The sequence below is a fragment of the Dioscorea cayenensis genome, chromosome 6 (genome assembly GCF_009730915.1).
Source record: "Dioscorea cayenensis subsp. rotundata cultivar TDr96_F1 chromosome 6, TDr96_F1_v2_PseudoChromosome.rev07_lg8_w22 25.fasta, whole genome shotgun sequence".
In the NCBI taxonomy this organism is placed as follows: Eukaryota; Viridiplantae; Streptophyta; class Magnoliopsida; order Dioscoreales; family Dioscoreaceae; genus Dioscorea; species Dioscorea cayenensis.
The window spans coordinates 1,870,356-1,888,323 of record NC_052476.1 but is presented as its reverse complement, the minus strand read 5'-3'; the positions used below and the strand labels follow the sequence as shown (position 1 = coordinate 1,888,323).

The window sequence follows — 17,968 nt, the reverse complement described above, 5'->3', positions numbered from 1 at the left end:
GACTTTTCTACAACATAAGAATTAAAAAGACAGCAAATAGCAACAAGAAGGAAATAATAATAATAATAATAATAATAATAATAATAATAATAATAATAATAATAATAATAATAATAATAATAATAAAACTAAGCAAGAGACTAAACAAGGAGAATATCTATAATAAAGTGGAAGTTTCTGGATTTCACAGATGAAATTAAGTTGGATTAAAACGATGATAAACATCTAACTCTCAAGCTATGGTTGCCCGCCACTTGGCTAAAGTGACAAGAAGCTCTCAATTTCAAGTAATGAAGGCAGGAATAATCAAGCTTTAGAGTATGATTAAAGAACACACAGTAACAAACCGAATCATCCAAAATATCCAGCCAGCATCAATTTTAAAATAACTAAATAAATAAACAAGTGAAACAAAAGATATATTTATAAACAAAATCAACCAAATATATATATACAAAAAAATATTCAGTAATAAAACCAACCAGTAAGTTAAAAATTTCTCAACACTAATAATCAGAATTTATGCATGTTTCAATATATATATATATACATAAACATACCTATAAATGTATAACTATATATTCCAGAAAAACAAAATCTAGAATAAAATCGCTAGGAAGTGGATTCTCAACACTAAAAAAATCAGAATTACAGCACACCTAAACAATAAGATTGAGGAGTATGCTTGCAGACATTTATATATGCATAGGTATAGAGAATGAAACTAAGGTTGCAAGATTATAGGAAGAAGAAAATACACCAAGATGATGAACATAAACGCTAACAAGATTCAATCATCAAAAAGCAATACAAGGGCAGGGCACCTACTTTTAATCTCTCCGATGAGCTGCCGAAGAAGGGATCCTTCGTCTAACTCCAAACATCTGGCGGAGGTTCAATTGAAGTGCGGCCTTCTTCACACACCAACAATCAAGGTACGGGTGCAACAAGGAGGAGAAGTGAGTTTTGAAGGAGAAGCCGACCATCCAAGCTACTCAATGATTCTCCACCAAAACTTCAATTATTAGGCGACCTGATCCGGCAATTAAGGAGACGTGAAGCTGGTGGCCTCTCACATGTTTCAGTCAACGGTCAACAGACTCCAAAGCTCTCCAGTCAAACTTGGTCAAAGAACCTTGCCGGCAAACATTACAATCTCCCCCTTTAAATGGAGTTTAGTCCTCTAAACTCGTATCAAGAGTCAGAGAACAAATCTTGGTAGCGCTTTTTCAAATCGGCCTCTCGTTCCTAAGTAGCCTCGTCACTGGAGTGGTTGCCCCATCTAACTTTGATCAATGGAATCACTCGATTCCCCTTGTCGCTGTTCTTTGTAACCAAGAATCTCCACTGGTTGCTCTTCATAAGACATATTCTTCTGAAGTTCTATTGGTTCATGCTGAATGACATGTGATGGATCCGATAGATACTTTGTCAACAAGGAGACATGGAAGACATCGTGTTGTCACGGTGACGGTCGTTCTAGGTGTGGCAACCCAAACGCGCAACCGTGCGACACTTGTGCTCCTCACAAGTCAGCCTACTCCTGTTGGTATGGAGAACTCACACATGCCCAAGGACACGCGCAAAGGAAACGAGACACAGATAAGAGAGAAAAGAGTAAAACTCTCTATTGATGAATGGAAGCTACTACAACCAAAACCAAGATTACAAGCCCACTCCTCACCCTCACTTCTCCAAGTGAGAGCTCATCTCCGTTCTCTCTCCAAGAATGAGAGTGGAAATGAGAAGAATGAAGAATGAATGAAATGGAGAAGGGGAAGAGTTTATATAGCCAAGTTCTTGGAATCTCATCCAAGGGCAACGGGACGAACGTCGTTCAAGATGTTCCCGTTCCAAGAGCCAAGTGTCGGACTGAATTCTTCTTCAAAGGCAAACAAACGAAACACGTTCCTATTTGCCAGGTCCCGACATCCATTCTTGCTCCTATTAGCTATAGTGTGTCTTCCGCCTGTCAACAGCGCCAGATAATCACTGTTTATCCGCCCGGGGATGTCTCGGTACCATAACCGGCCTACCAAGAGACAGTCTCCGTCCGAGGGATCCAGTGGAGTGTAGCCCCATCTATCTCCATCTGATGTGGATCTGGCCTTGGGGATAACTGCTTGTGCGGGGTTAGCGCCGGAGCGAGAATCGACATTCACAACCGATCTAGAATTCGTCGTGGCTGAGCCTAGGCTCCAATTTCCCCACGACCATGAATCTAGGAGGGACATGGACATTGTCGTGGAGGTATCTTGGACCCATGTGTCGTGTACCCCGCTCGACTGTCCATTCTGTAGTGTTTGCTGAGAACTTTGACTGGTTTGACTGAGTATTATTGGTGAGTGGACCCCATTATTTCGTCTCTTTGCCCTTAAAAACCGGATCTGATTAAAGTTAATCATGTTTTGGTTGTCATGATTAGAGGTGAATTATTGGTGAGTTAAGCTTTTCTCTTTAAACCTTCTTTCCTTTTTGGGTCATGGGTACCGGGAATGTTATTTTGGGTCCTTCTTTAACATTGACCAATGTCCTTTATATTCCCCACTTCACATGTAATCTGATTTCTATTAGCAAACTCGCAACTGCTCAACACCTCACTACCGTTTTTGGCTCTCATGTTTGTGTGTTTCAGGACCAGATTTCGGGCCGTCAGATTGGGAGTGCTAAGTTGTCTTCTGGCCTCTATTATTTTTACCGTGAACCTTCCTCTTTGAATAAGCATCATGCGGCTGTTGGAGTTACTACTACTCCCTCGCGTCGTAAGAAAATTTTTCTTCTTCATCGTCGTCTTGGTCATCCAAATTTTTCGTATTTGCATCATTTATTTCCTAATTTATTCCGCAATAATGAGACTTTTCATTGTACGATTTGTCAAATTTCCAAACATCAAAGAATCCCTTTTATTCCTCACCCTTATTGCCCTTCTCATCCTTTTGCATTAGTCCACAGTGATGTTTGGGGTCCGTCTCGTACTCCGACTCTTACTCATAAACGCTGGTTTGTTACATTTACTGACGATCATACTCGTGTGTGTTGGGTTTACCTTTTAAAAGATAAATCTGAGGTCCCAAATATTTTTGAACAATTCTTTCATTTGGTTAAAACTCAATTTAATCAATCAATTCAGGTTGTTCGAACCGATAATGGTACCGAATTTTTTAACTCGATCTTTAACTCTTTTGTTTCAAAACATGGGATCGTTCATCAAAGTACTTGTGTTGGTTCCCCTTAACAAAATGGTGTTTCCGAGCGAAAAAATCGTCACTTGTTAGAGGTAGCCCGTTCCTTAATGTTTCAAGCCAATGTTCCGAGAGTTTTTTGGGGTGATGCAATTTTAACGGCCTGTTTTTTAATCAATCGCCAGCCTTCTAAAGTCCTTGCCTATAAAACACCTCTCTTTTTCCTTCAATCTCATTTTGCTGATTCTCGGATTTTTTCGGACTTCTCATTACGTGTTTTTGGGTGCAAAGTTTTTGTCCATAACCTCATGCCTTCCCGTACCAAATTAGAGCCTCGCTCATTTGAGTGTGTCTTTCTTGGTTATTCTTCTACTCAAAAGGGGTATAGGTGTTATTGTCCCTCGAAGAAAAAATATTTTGTTTCCCACGACGTAACCTTCTTTGAACACCAATTTTTTTATTCCCAAAATTCGTTCCGGGGGGAATAATTTGATTGATCCGAATTTTGACTTAAATTGTGGGCCCCATCATTCAAATTTAAATTTAGGAAAACCAATTAATCCTGGACAGCTTGATATTGTTACACACAATCCTCTTTGGGAGGAGGAAATTGCGCCCATACCTGATTTTTATCCCCAAAATATCTCTTCCATTGATTCTCCTAATTAAATACCAATAACCCCACAAATTCTCCTCCACCGTCCCCCTTGAATATCTCCCCAAATTCCTCAAAACAAACAGAAAATCTAGCTCCAATAAATCAGCCACATTCAATTCTATCAACCGAGTCAATGCCACATGTTTCAAATCAGCATAGTACAAATCCTAGTCCTACACCAAACTCCACGTCATCTTCAAAATCTGGTCAAGTTTTTTTTCCACCTGAAAGCAATTCCATTCAGCAATTTACGCACACTTATTCAAGGAGGAAGGCTTCGAAAAATGTAGTACAGACAGAAACGCTTCACGACCATGAGGACGAGCCTGAGTCTGGAACTAAGCCAGCCCATTTAGATCTTCCTATTGCTATAAGGAAGGGTGTGAGGTCTTGTACAGGGCACTCCATCTCAGACTTTCTGGGTTATGCTCACCTTTCTCCATCTATGAAAGCCTTGTTGACACAAATCACCAAGGAAAAAATACCAGAAAGTTTTCAGCAAGCATGGCATGATACTAATTGGAAGAAAGCAGTTTTAGAAGATATGAACGCTTTAGAAAAGACCGGAACTTGGGAGATTATTGATCGACTGAAAGGTAAGAAAACAGTGGGGTGTAAGTGGGTATTCACATTGAAGTATAAGTCGGACGGTTCAATGGAGCGATAGAAAGCACGACTAGTAACAAAGGGATACTCACAGACATATGGAGTAGATTATCAAGAAACTTTTGCACCCGTGGCCAAAATGAATTCTATTCGAGTTCTTCTCTCATTGGCAGCTAATCTTGATTGGCCTCTCTTTCAATTGGACGTGAAAAATGCGTTTCTAAATGGCGAGTTAGAAGAGGAGGTGTATATGGACTTGCCACCAGGATTCAAGGTTACTGAGGGAAGCAACAAAGTTTTCGCTTGAAGAGAGCGCATTACGGCTTGAAGCAGTCACCTAGAGCTTGGTTTGGGCGATTTACCAAAGCAGTTCTTCACTTTGGGTACACACAGGCGCACTCAGATCATGATTTGTTCTACAAAAGGAGATCAACCGGTATTTCTATGTTAATAGTCTATGTTGATGATATTGTCCTCACCGGGGACGACAAAGCAGAAATTCAATCAATTAAGGAGAAGTTGGCTGCTGAATTTGAGCTTAAAGATTTGGGATTTCTTAGGTATTTCTTGGGCATGGAAGTAGCAAGAGATCCAACGGGTATTTCAGTTTCTCAACGGAAATACATCTTAGATCTCCTAAAGGAAACCGGATTGATGGGCTGCAAACCGGTAGATACTCCGATGGATCCTAACATGAAGCTTGAAGTTAAAGAAGAAGACCCTCCAGTTGATAAAGGAAGGTATCAAAGACTCGTGGGAAAACTTATTTATTTGTCACATACTAGACCGGATATCGCCTTTCCAGTGAGTTGTGTCAGTCAATTTATGCAATCTCCAGCCAAGTCCCACTTACAAGCAATCTTCCGAATTCTCAAGTACTTGAAAGGTACTCCTGGCTTAGGACTATTCTTTAAGAAAAGCTCAAAGAGGGATGTGGAACTTTATACAGATGCAGATTGGGCAGGTTCTGCTCAAGATCGGAGATCTACATCCGGATATTGTTCGTTTATCTGGGGTAATTTGGTCACGCGGCGTAGTAAAAAGCAAAATGTAGTAGCTCGTAGTAGTGCGGAGGCAGAATTGCGATCTTTGGCTTTGGGTATATGCGAAGGACTTTGGTTGAGAAAGCTTCTTGAAGAACTCGGAGTGGAAATCAAGGGTCCGGTTAATACTTATTGTGACAACAAAGCCACCATCTCTATCTCGCACAACCCAGTTCATCATGATAGGGTGAAACATGTTGAATTTGACAGACATTTCATAAAAGAAAAAGTGGATGGGGGCATTCTCAAGATTAATTACATTTCAACTTCAGATCAAATAGCAGATGTTCTTACCAAGGCGCTTTTCAGACGAGGGTTCGAGAAGTTCATCAATAAGTTAGGAATGTTCAATCTGTATAATACAGATTGAGGGGGGGTGTTAGCGAATATTGGGCTGAATCGTATAATCAGGAACTGATTTATCCTTGATTTTAGGACTTAGTTGTTAAGCTACAGCCGTATATCCTTTTATGTTGTATACTATAAATGGTCAAGAGTTGTAAATATAAACTGAGGAAGAAAAGAAAAAAAAGAGTAAGGAATTCAGTGCCAAAAACAAGCTTCTTATACTGAGGTATTCTTCCATTTTTCTCTTTTATCTTCTTAGAAACTTTGATTAACTATTCTGCCTGTTAAGATTGACTCTGACCAGGTCTGAAGCCTGAGGCCTTGCGCCCAGTGGGGTCTAGCCCTGTTGGATACGGCCAAAATTAAAAAAATATAAAAACCTAATAATTCTATCGGGATTCGCCCTCTCTTGGGACTTAAAAAAAGTTTTACGGGCTGCACTGCTCCCACCTTCACCCTTTCTCTTCTCATTTTCTCCGCCCGCGAACTCTCCTACTTCTCCATTTTCTTTTGTAATTTTCCTTTCGCCACTGCTCCCTCATTTCCTCTTCGGCATTCACACTCCCGGCTCCCTCACTTCCTTTTTTTTAACCCGTTTGACCTGGCCGGGTCAAACGGTTTCCGGGCAAACCGGCCGGGTTATCCAGTTTTTGGCCGGGTTATGTGAAGGCCGAGTCAGAGGGTGTAATTGGACCGGCCTCATGTCTGGTTCCCGATTTTTCCGGTCGAGTCAAGCTCATGACTGGTTCCCGGTTTTCCTATTGAGTCAAACTCGATTCTCTTCCCTGCTGCGTGCCCCGTCTCTCCTGCCAAACAGCATCAACACTCGAGTGTTATCTGTGGCGGCGGCCACGGCCCTATCCATCAAGAGGGTCACAGGCTCTTCGGATGGCTCCAAAGAAGTGTAGGATTTCTTACTTATTTCAACCACCGATTTTGCCTTGGTGATCATCCTCCTTGGGCAGTGAGGATTCAAGCTCGGCCCGGCGTTGTAGAAACCGATCAAAGGTGATCCTATCGTCGAGGTATCTTGGACCTAAGTATCCCACCCACTGCGTGACATCTCACTCTCATGAGAACCTCTTCCGCTGCGCGATCTCTCACGCTCGAGCTGTCTCCTTAGCTCGATTCGGTATCTACTTGCCCTCATGAACCGTCTCGAACTTGGCCATCCGCTGGAACTAGGCTCTCTTGACGCATGAGTGGAGGGGGAGTCGAATGGCTCATACATAAGGCCGGACGTGCTACCCCAAGTCCTCGCCTCGTCCATAAGGGTCGTCATCAAGTATTCCAACCGAGTGACGATTCCCTTGAGGTGCTCTATCCTCCCCTCCATAGATTCCTTATGGTCTTCCATATCTCGCGTCCATCTATTTATTCTTCCTTCAGTAGCTTTTATACCACTTGAGACAGGTTACCTTTCAAAGTTCTAACCCGTGCGGCACTTGCGCCTCATAAGTCAGCCTTCGCCCAAGAAATAGCCGAGAATAGCCACAACCAAGAAGGTTAGAAGGAGAAGTCGCCAAGGATAAGAGAGAAAAAGTAAATTCTCTATTGAGTATGAAAGCTTTACAACTAAAGTCAAGCTTAGAACAAGGCTCTCTTGGAACACTCCTAGTTTCTAAGAATACAAGAGGAGAGAACTTTTAAATGAGCTTTTATCACTTGATCATTGGATGATCTCAAATGGAGAATGAGGGGGTCCTTTTATAGCCAAGGGCTTGGAATCTCCTCAAAGGACAAATGGATGGACGCTTCCCAAAGAGTTCCTTGTCCAAGAAGAGCTAGTAAACGAGTCCGATCCTCATCCAAGAGAAAACCAATGATGCTTCTGTTCATCGGGACCCGTCATCCATGCGTGCTCCCCACTTGATTTCCCACTAGCTATAGTGTATCCCCTGCCTGTCCACAACGCCAGATAATCACTGTTCATCCGCTCGAGATGTCTCGGTAGTCCCATGAGGTTTCGATCATCATCCGTATGAACAGACGCGTACGGGTGGAGACTGTCTCTCGATCAGTCAGTTGGACTACCAAGACATCCCAGATGGATGATCATCGATTATCTGGCGCAGTCGGACAGACGGAGGACATATTATAGCTAGTGCGAAACCAAGTGGGGAGCACACATAGAAGACGGGTCCCGATGAACAGGAACGGTATCGTTGGCTTTCTCTTGGAATGGGATCCAGCTCGTTTGCTAGTTATTGGACAAAGAACAATTGGCAATGTGTTCATCCATTTGCTCTTAGATGAGATTCCAACCCCCTAGTGGGATGAAGCTATATAACGCCCCCTCACTCTCTTTTGAAGATCATTAAGTACTCTCTTGGAACACTCCTAGTTTCTAAGAACACAAGAGAAGAGAGAACTCTTGAATGAGCTTTGATCACTTGATCATTGGATGATCTCAAATGGAGAATGAGGGGGTCCTTTTATAGCTAAGGGCTTGGAATCTCTTCCAAGGGAAAATGGACGAACGCTTCTCAAAGAGTTCCTTGTCCAAGAGCTAGTAAACGAGTCTGATCCTCATCCAAGAGAAAACCAACGATGCTTCTCCTGTTCATCGGGACTCGTCGTCCATTTGTGCTTTCCACTAGCTATAGTGTATCCCCTACCTGTCCACAGCGCCAGATAATTACTATTCATCTGCTCAAGATGTCACGGTAGTCCCACCGGGTTTCGATCATCACCCATATGAGCAGATGCGCACGGGCGGAGACTGTCTCTCGATCAGTCTGTTGGACTATCGAGACATTCCGGTTGGATGATTATCGATTATCTGGCGCTGTGGACAGACGGGGGACATATTACAACTAGTGGGGAGCACGCATAGAAGACGGGTCCCATGAACGGGAACGGTATCGTTGGCTTTTTCTTGGAATGGGATCCGGCTCGTTTGCTAGTTATTGGACAAGGAATACTTGGGAATGCGTTCGTCCATTTGATCTTGGATGAGATTCCAACCCCTCGGTGGGATGAAGCTATATAACGTCCCCTAATTCTCCTTTGAAGATCATCAAGTACTCTCATCAAGAGTTCTTTTCTCTTGTTCCCTTAGAAGCCAGGGAGTGTTCTAAGAAGAGTCTTGTTCTAAGCTTGACTTTGATTGTAAGCTTTTATATACACAATAGAGAGTTTATCTTTTCTCTCTTACTCTTTGTGTCTTCTCCTTCTTTCCTTCTTGAGTTAGCTATTTTCGGCTATTTTCTGGGCAAAGGTCGACTTGAAAGGCGCAATCGCCGCACGGACCAAGTTTCTAAGTGAAACCCCGTGTAGCAAGCAAGAAAATTGAAAAAAAGATACAAATGCAAAAGATCAAGCTATCACTTTGCTCCCCCAAATATTGGTTATTTCCAAGAGTATAATAGCATTTAACCACTTTATAGGTCATATTCAAATTGTATCATGACCCATGAGTGCTAAATCAGACATAAGTTTGTCTATCTTTTCTCAAATCACCAAATTATAAATTCTAAAGATAATGGACAACCAAGGCTATGACATATCCAAAATTCACATGGCCTAGAGCACTACTCAATGCATAACATTTATTTGAATGCCCGGCTATTCCTGCAGACTTGCAATTCCAACATACCCCTTTTAACCACGCATGTATCTCAATCTATAACTCCAAAATTAGAGATATTTTACGGACAATCAGATGACTTAATAATAAACAACTTTTCTATTATTCACCTTACCAAATTTAATATTTATGACCATCAAAATACCCATCAATCTTGATGTTCTACACAGACATCCCATCCTAGATAGTTTACTAATAAAATTATATCTCATAAAATACAGGCGTATAAAATCTGAAAATTTTTTAGGTATTTAGGTATCATCAAGATATACAAATTTCATAAACATGAGTCCCAATTCAAATTCTAAGATCCTCGAATTCTCAAATCAATCTTCATGCTTCTTGCAGAAATGTCATTGAGCACATCTACAGAAATTTGATCATATCTTACAAATTACAGGGGTAAAAATTCTAAAATTTGGCAAAGACAAAGATAAAGTCATCTTCTACAACTTTCTTATATAAATTTAAATCTAAATAAGAACTTACAATCATGAAATAAATAAAAAACGGATCATGGCTGCACAAAAATCTTGACCGCGTCACCTGCGTTTAAAGCTTATAATTTACGGGATACTTGTGCAAAAATTCTAAAATTTGGCACTAAGCTAAATAAGACCTCAACCTACAATTTTGCTATTTTGATCTCTTCCAAATTTTGTCTCTAGGTCTCCCAAAATTAAAGAGGGATCTCTGATATGCTAACAGGAAATTTCTGAATCTTATCCTCAAAGAAAACAATTCAACATTCTCACTAAACCCTAACGCTAACTAGAATCACGTCACAAACAAGCATAAGAAAGAGTAGAAACAAAAAGAAATCCGGATCTTACCTCAAACACTCGAAATCAAGCACCCTCGGAGGTGAGTTCCTCGTTTTCGTTGCCGGAAGGAGTAGATCTCAATTTTTTCTTAAACGGAGAGACTAAATCAGAAGTAGGCAAAGCGGTGGCTAGGGTTTTGAAAAACTTTAAACATAAAAGTCAATGGCTAGGATTAAATATAACACCAACAGCTAGGATTAAACTGGAGTGGAGCTCACATTATCGAATTAAAATATGAAATTAGTAGCTCAACCATTGGATAAATATCCATTTTGCAGTTTGCATATGTTTTATTTAGTAATCATCATGAAAGTCTCTAACCTCTGCCTTAATGGTACATTAAGCTCTCCGGATTGGAGTTGTGATAGCATAATTAAATAAAGAAATGACCAAATTTGGAATAACTTGTATTGGATTAGATCCTAATTTCTCAGGGAGCAATTCATTCTTTTGGCTTCATGTAGCGACTATATGTAATGCGTCCCCTTGATGGATGTAAGCCATGAATAGGTGGTGCAAATATTGTCCATGTCTTTGTGATTCTCTAAATTCATAAAAACATCTGAATAGTGAGTTGAACAAACTTTATCAGTAGCTACATAGGCATGGTTGAAGAAAAATAAGATGATGGGATGAAGCTGGAAACCCTCATCTATCCCTTGTCCAAATAACTCCATTTCAGAGTTTTAAGTCCTGATGATTATTTTATTTTTGTGCTTTAAATACTTGTATCTTGTGTGGAAGGCCTAGAATTAACTGCTGTGACTTTATACTGAAAGTATCAAGACTGTGAGAAATGGTTTATTAAAGCATTGCATGTGGTGCATTATAATCAAGTTTTTCATGGTAAAAATTGGAATGATCATAAAGGACTACTTTCACTATTATAATAGTTTTCTTCTGGATGATTGCTTCTTCTGTTTCTGCTGATCTCCACTAATGTTTCTTTCTTTCTGAAGATATTCTATGTTTTAATCCAAAATTGTGTTCCTGTAAGTTTTAGTCTTTCAGCTCATTGTACCACCTAAATATAAGTCTCTTATTAATGTAAAAGAAGTAAAGGCAAAAAAGGGGGAAAAAGGAACAGGAATTGCTTTGCAGGAGGGGACTGTGCTTACTTCCCTTTATCTTCCATTGCATGGAGTTGTTGATATTATCTGATTGACTCCTCATTATTTTCCATTTTTAAACCTTACTAAATTTGAGCAGCTATCCCGGAAATGGACGCACAATATAACAACCATTTTGTTCTTTGCATTTGGCCTCTGGTCAATGTGGGAAGGATTCACAGAAGACGGGTATGGTTATCAACCGGAGCCTCTATTAATATTTTTATATTTGTTTCATTATTTTGGGTCCATGTTACTTTTGAAATTTATCACTTGTTTTCTTCTCTTAAGGGATGGTGATGAGTTGGCTGAAGTAGAAGCAAAATTGGTTTGTTTTTCTTTTCTATTCATCCTTAAAGCTACGTCGAACTCACAACATCAACACTTTGCTAACCATAATTATCTGATACAATGTCAGGATGCTGATTTGAAAGCTGATAAAAATGGTGCTAAAGGAGGTCCTAAGGTTAGTTGAGCATTTTCAGTGGATGCACATAGTTCCCACTGGGTATGTACAGGGTATTTAGTGTGATTTCTACTTCCTATTTGGGTATGTGCAGGGTATATAGTTATTGGAATCTATCAGGTCTAGTCTACCATATACATGATAAGAAATTCCCTATCATTTTTTCAAGAGTAGTGCTTGTAATCCTAACAAAAGTTATATTTGCTTATATACCCCCACAAAACACTTTTACAATGGGATAAGTGCACTTATACCTATAGACTATATGCTCTTTGCCTCATAATTCTCATAACTGATGTAATTTGATGTTGATTCAGTATCGTACAAGGTTTAATTGCTCGAGACACTTGAGCTAATTCTCTGTCCCTGTTTTACTTATTGATTGAGATATGTACTTGATAGGCAGAAGATTTGAAGAAACAACAGAGACCCTTTTTGACGCAATTCTTCTCACCAATTCTTCTGAAGGTAGCAGTCACATATGAACTAGTTGATGTTTGTAAAAAATAATGAATAGATCATATAATGTTAATAATTATTCGATTGTTGCAGGCATTTTCAATCACTTTCTTCGGTGAATGGGGGGTGACAGGAGTCAGGTATTCCCTTGGGAAATCTGTGTTCAACTCATGGTCATGATAAAACTCAAACTCTGAATTATTTCTTTGCCTTTTTTTTTCTTCTTAGATTGCTACTATTGGCTTGGCAGCTGATGAGGACCCTTTCGGTGTCATTCTTGGAGGCATTCTGTATGTCTTCTTTTTCTGTTACTCGATTATTTATCCTTTCATTTTCAAATACTGATGAATTTTTTCTAAATTCAACTGCAGAGGCCAAATCTTGTGTACAGTAGCTGCTGTTCTTGGTGGGAAGAGCTTGGCATCCCAGATATCTGAGAAGATGGTAAAAACATAATGATAATCCCATCATACTTTCATCTATAAACGATAAATCTCTGGTTTTAACATTTTGTTCATTTTTATGTAGGTGGCATTCTCCAGTGGAATTCTATTCCTTGTTTTTGGTGTTCAATCCTTGCTTTCAGTGGTCGAAGAGTCCTAATTTACAACTCGATTATCTTAATTTATTTTCCAATTCTTTGAAGGAAGCAGTTATTATGCAGATACGATGATAATGGTACTGAAATACTAATTTGATGATTAATAGATAGGTTGATTTGTCCATTGGAGGTTTTAATTTAATTGTTCTTGTAATTGTTGTTGTTCTTTCATGCTCGGTGGATTAATTTGGTGATTGAGGTAGGCTTAAGTCAAAATCATTTCTGTTTTCTTGGTAATGTATCAAGTTTGTTTCTTCTTCTTTTTCTTTCTTTCTTTCTTTTTTTCTTATGTATATATATATATATATATATATATATATAAAGAATGTGAACAGGTATTGCTTAAATGGCAATCATTCAACTCTTGATTGTTTGGATGTGGTGTTTATAGAAGAAGAGTTGTCTGATGTTATTGCTCTGGTTTAGTTGTTGTTTGGATTGACTTCATTATTTTTTTTTTTAACTTTTAATATGCGCTTTTTTTTTTTCAAATTAAAGTAAATTCAGATGATGTATTATAGAAATAGTTTATAAGCGCTCAACTCAATTTCTTAGGCGCTAGAGTCTCAAATCAAGTTGGCGATTTCGACCCTGATCCTGCGCAGGAGTAGTTGTTCATTTTGCTAGTTTGGGCAGGCCTGAGGGACCAGAGGGTCTCTTCCGCCTTCCCAGCTTTAATCTTTGTACTTTTATTTTCTTGTTGTTTTTAGTTCTCTTCTTCACTTCTGGTGAGAGGATTTATCTTTTGTTTTCTATTGCTTTTTATTCAATAAAGTTGTGGTTTATCCACATTTATTTCAAAAAAATAGTTTATAAGGTTTTTTTTTTAATGTGAAGGGTGTTTTTGTCAAAATATAAATACAGTCGGTTGTATTGGTTTATAAAGGTAGGTATTTGGAGGGGTTTTTTGCTAAATGCTTTTGTGAGGTTTTTTTTCAAAATGTTTTTGTGAAAAACATTATTTGTGTCGATTTTGACCAAAACACTAAAGCTGTTTATTTAAAAAAATAAGCACTTTTGAAAACAATACATACTTATGTGAATTGTTTGTTTGTTTGGTTTTTTAATAATTAAGCATTCAAGTGAAAGTCAATAAAACTTAATCTATCTAATATGGTTTGTCAAAACGATAAAAGCAGTGATTGGCCAAAATAGTTTAAGCTTGGGTTATATCGCCTACATAAGTGATTTTGAATTTTAATATTTAAACATATAAAAAACACTCAAATACTTTCGATGTATTTTTCTATGAAAGGAAAAAAATAAATAGGAACAAAAAATTCTAGAATATAATTCAATTAATACAATATTATATTTTTCAATTTCATCAAAGTGATATTCTTCGTTTTAATTTTTCATGTTTGATTTATGGACCACTTGAACTATTAGAACCTGTTCTCTTGTATAAAAAGGTGGATTTGAACCTCAACCCTTTTAAAATGAGACCACATAATGTGTTGTGAAATAACTCCGCATTTATGTATATTTTTAACGTGACTTGTCCACTTTATAAATAAACAAATAAATAAAAATTATTTGTGTGTTTTTTTTATTTATCTCACATACTAACAAATTTTTTTTTTACAAAGTGAGCAAATCATGTTAATGATGTGCACAGATGTAGAATTCATACCTTAACACACATGTGCTTTCATCTCATGTGAAGTAAAATTTGAACTCGTCTTCTCGACAAAAACATGGGAGACACGGTTATTGGCTTCCATACCAACATTTATCTTAAAATTTTAATACTAAAAATATATTTTATTCAAAAAATAGTTTGCCATTTCAAGAAAAATCAAAACATCAAAATTATCACAAAGTCCCTCAAAATTAATTTTCTCTTCCTAGGTACATCATCATACTGTAAAACCAATTACAACTTTTTACGAGGGTGTGTATGTAAAAAAACCATCATCATATTGATATATATATAACACGAAGGAATGCAAACGATAAGCTTTTCAAACGAGAGGCTTCGAAGCTCCTCCGAAATGAACACCATTTCGCTTCGCTTCGATCCCTCTTCTCTCCCTTCTCTCCTCCAACCTCGACGAATCCCTCAATCCAAGCACGAAAACCCGTAAATCTCTTCTCAATCTCAATCATCAATCATGCCCCCAAATCCCTCTCTCTCACAAGCCCCGTTCAAGCCCGCCATTGGAGAAGCTCGGCCTCTATCTTCACTGTGGAACCATTCTATCATCTGTGAGTCTATTTCTCTATCTCTTTCACTGAATTGATTGCCATCTCTGCTACTGAATCCGTGGCGGTTTATGATTGCAAGATGGGGGTGGCGCCGGCTCTGGCTGTCACTGGAGTTAACGATGAGATTGATTTGTATTCCCTTTTGGTGTCCGGAGGCATCATCTCGTTCTTCTATTTCATTGTCATGCCGGTGAGCCACTGCTTCATTCTCATCAGTGATTTGTGTTCTTGATTCTATACTTGGTATATGTTTAGGTTAAAAAGTTTATGGTTGTTCTTTCAATTAGACATTTTTTTGTGAATCTGGTACCTAAATTTTAAAGGGGGTAACTTTGGTTTATGAAATATGAGAAAAGCGGTGACATTGATCTGACATTGTTTACATGTACTTGTTGGAATCACTTGTACTCAACCACTACTCACATTTTTAGAAATATGCTATTATTTGTGATTTAAACTCTCAACATTTGTGCAGCTTTTTAATAAGATCCAAATATCAATATATCACTTGTTGTTGGCAGCACTCTATATACCTTTATATGTATATGGGGCCTTTCACTACGCTCACCCCGAAGGCTGACATTACAAAGTCATTAAATTTAGTAAACCTAGTTAATGTTCTATTGGTGTGGTGGCTGCGCTTTGATTGGTCGCCAATAGCACTCTCTTGTGATGACTATTGAACACTTTGACCGGCATCACTGTGTTATGAAATCAAGTATGCATGATACATGGGTCTATACATATATATACATATATGCACATATATATATATATATATATATGGTCAATTTGGTTTATGTACTACAAGAAAAATGGTTAAGGATCAAAGTGTCTTTAGTTCAGTGACAGTAGCCCTGTTGCAAAAGGTATTTTATAAGGATTTTCATTGCCCAAAGTTTGAAACATGCTAGACACTAGGTTAGTGTGCACAAGGCGGATGATCAATTCTCGATGATACACACACCCCTAACACGTGGCTTGTCCACTTTATTGAAAAAAAAAATTAGGGATCCAATTATCAATGGCACTAAGTTAATGGCACTAAGTTCACGGACTGTATATTTAGTATTTTGTGTATGATCATGTTCTGATATCGAGAAAAGAATTTTTGTGTGTGACTTCTATGTATATGATAACTATAACTTAGCTATGACATAACTATCATGTTTCATAAATTGCGAATCAAACACTACATATATTTGGTATGAAGTATGTTTCCATACCATGAGATTAATGTCATCTGTTCTCGGGTTTGATCTTACAGACTCCTGCAACACATGATCTTTGTTGTTAAACATGTTTTACTGTTAATATGTATATTATGTTGTGTTTAGGGTGAGTACTTTTTCTTGTGACTTCTTTGTGTTCAGGGTTGGTGGATTTAATTGGGGGATAGTGTGATGATATACAGTCTATTTTTCAAGAATTGTAAAACAATTACTGTCATATATTTTACATGAAGTACCTTTCACTCCACAGGGTTTGTGTCGCTGGTTGCTTTTTATGACTTGTAAAATCTGCAAGTTAGTTACAATTCATGAGTTCACATTCATATAAAACCGAATCAATTAAAAAAGGTTACTTAATGTGGTTAATTAGAACCACAATAGGAAATATTCTAACATTTTTGCCTTTACAAAATTAATCTAGTACATATTTCATCCATATTCATTTCTAAGTTGTCATTTTTGTGGTTTGTGTAGCCTATCATCATGAACTGGATGAGGTTGAGGTGGTACAAGCGAAAGTTCGTGGAGATGTATTTTCAATTCATGTTTGTGTTTCTCTTCTTCCCAGGGTGAGCACCTCTTTCCTTCTCATTTCTCACTTGTATTAATCCTGTTACCTGAGGAGAAAAAAAAAAGGTATAGATATCTGAGTCTCTATGTCTGTTGTTAATTTTAAGTTTTTAGATTGAACCAACTCCATCTTAATCATGCAAAATATTTAATTCACATATAGGGTTTATATTGTTCTAGTCCAATCTAGTTGCAAAACTTTATAAAATGCTCTGTTTCAGCATCTGTTTAAACTTGTTTGATAACAAATTCTTGTTCCCAAACTCAAATTTGTCAAGAGAATGAATTGCTGACTTTACAGGATCCTTATTTATTTATTTATTTATTTTGCTGTTACAAACCTCAAAATTGTTCTCATTGTATAAATATGTTGGTTAATGGACATCAAATACCTAATGAAAATCTTCGAAATTTTTAGAATAAATAGTAAGTTTATGAATGCAGATACTTCTTGTTAAGTTCATTGTCAGTTTTTTTATTTTCTTTGGAGCTTGTTGTAAGTAAAAAAATTTCTTCTTAAAAAAAAAAATTACTGTGAAATTACTCACAAGGAATTTTACATTGTAAATGTAGGTTGATGTTATGGGCTCCATTTCTGAACTTCAGGAAGTTCCCAAGAGATCCAACAATGAAGTATCCCTGGTCTACTCCCAATGATGATAATATCCCATTGTACAAAGACAGATATGAAAAATTATGATAATATTAATATATATATATATATATATATATGTATATTATTATTAGTTTCATGTAATTTGGCTTTGTTTAATTTGTGTTTAATTTATGGAAAATGAGTAAATGATATATTTCATAATTGATTGAGTTGGAAATGGTTTTTTTAGCAGGAAATAAATTACTAAAGGATGAAAAAAAAGGGTAGAATACTCATATTAGTCCATATACTCTCTTTACTTTGCCCTTTTAATCCTTTTACTTTTTGAATGAGTGCAATCAAGTCCTTTATATACACTTTGAACATACAAATTAATAATTTTTATTGCTCATATATTCTATGAATCATATAAAAAATAAAGAATTTGTATTATTTCTCTGAATTGTGTATATTACAA

General features: G+C 37.6%; 1 protein-coding gene and 1 pseudogene across 1 annotated transcript; both read left to right on the top strand.

Annotated features, from left to right (window-relative positions):
• The first annotated feature begins 10,739 nt into the window (after positions 1 to 10,739).
• LOC120263646 lies at positions 10,740 to 12,887 on the top strand (annotated as a pseudogene).
• A 1,965-nt stretch (positions 12,888 to 14,852) lies between these two features.
• On the top strand, positions 14,853 to 17,618 carry LOC120263294 (NAD(P)H-quinone oxidoreductase subunit L, chloroplastic). Its single transcript, XM_039271161.1, has 4 exons — positions 14,853 to 15,093; positions 15,173 to 15,283; positions 16,800 to 16,894; positions 17,469 to 17,618. Exons 2-4 carry the CDS (start codon positions 15,173 to 15,175, stop codon positions 17,593 to 17,595), a joined length of 333 nt encoding a protein of 110 aa, XP_039127095.1. The 5' UTR covers positions 14,853 to 15,093; the 3' UTR covers positions 17,596 to 17,618.
• Positions 17,619 to 17,968: the final 350 nt, after the last annotated feature.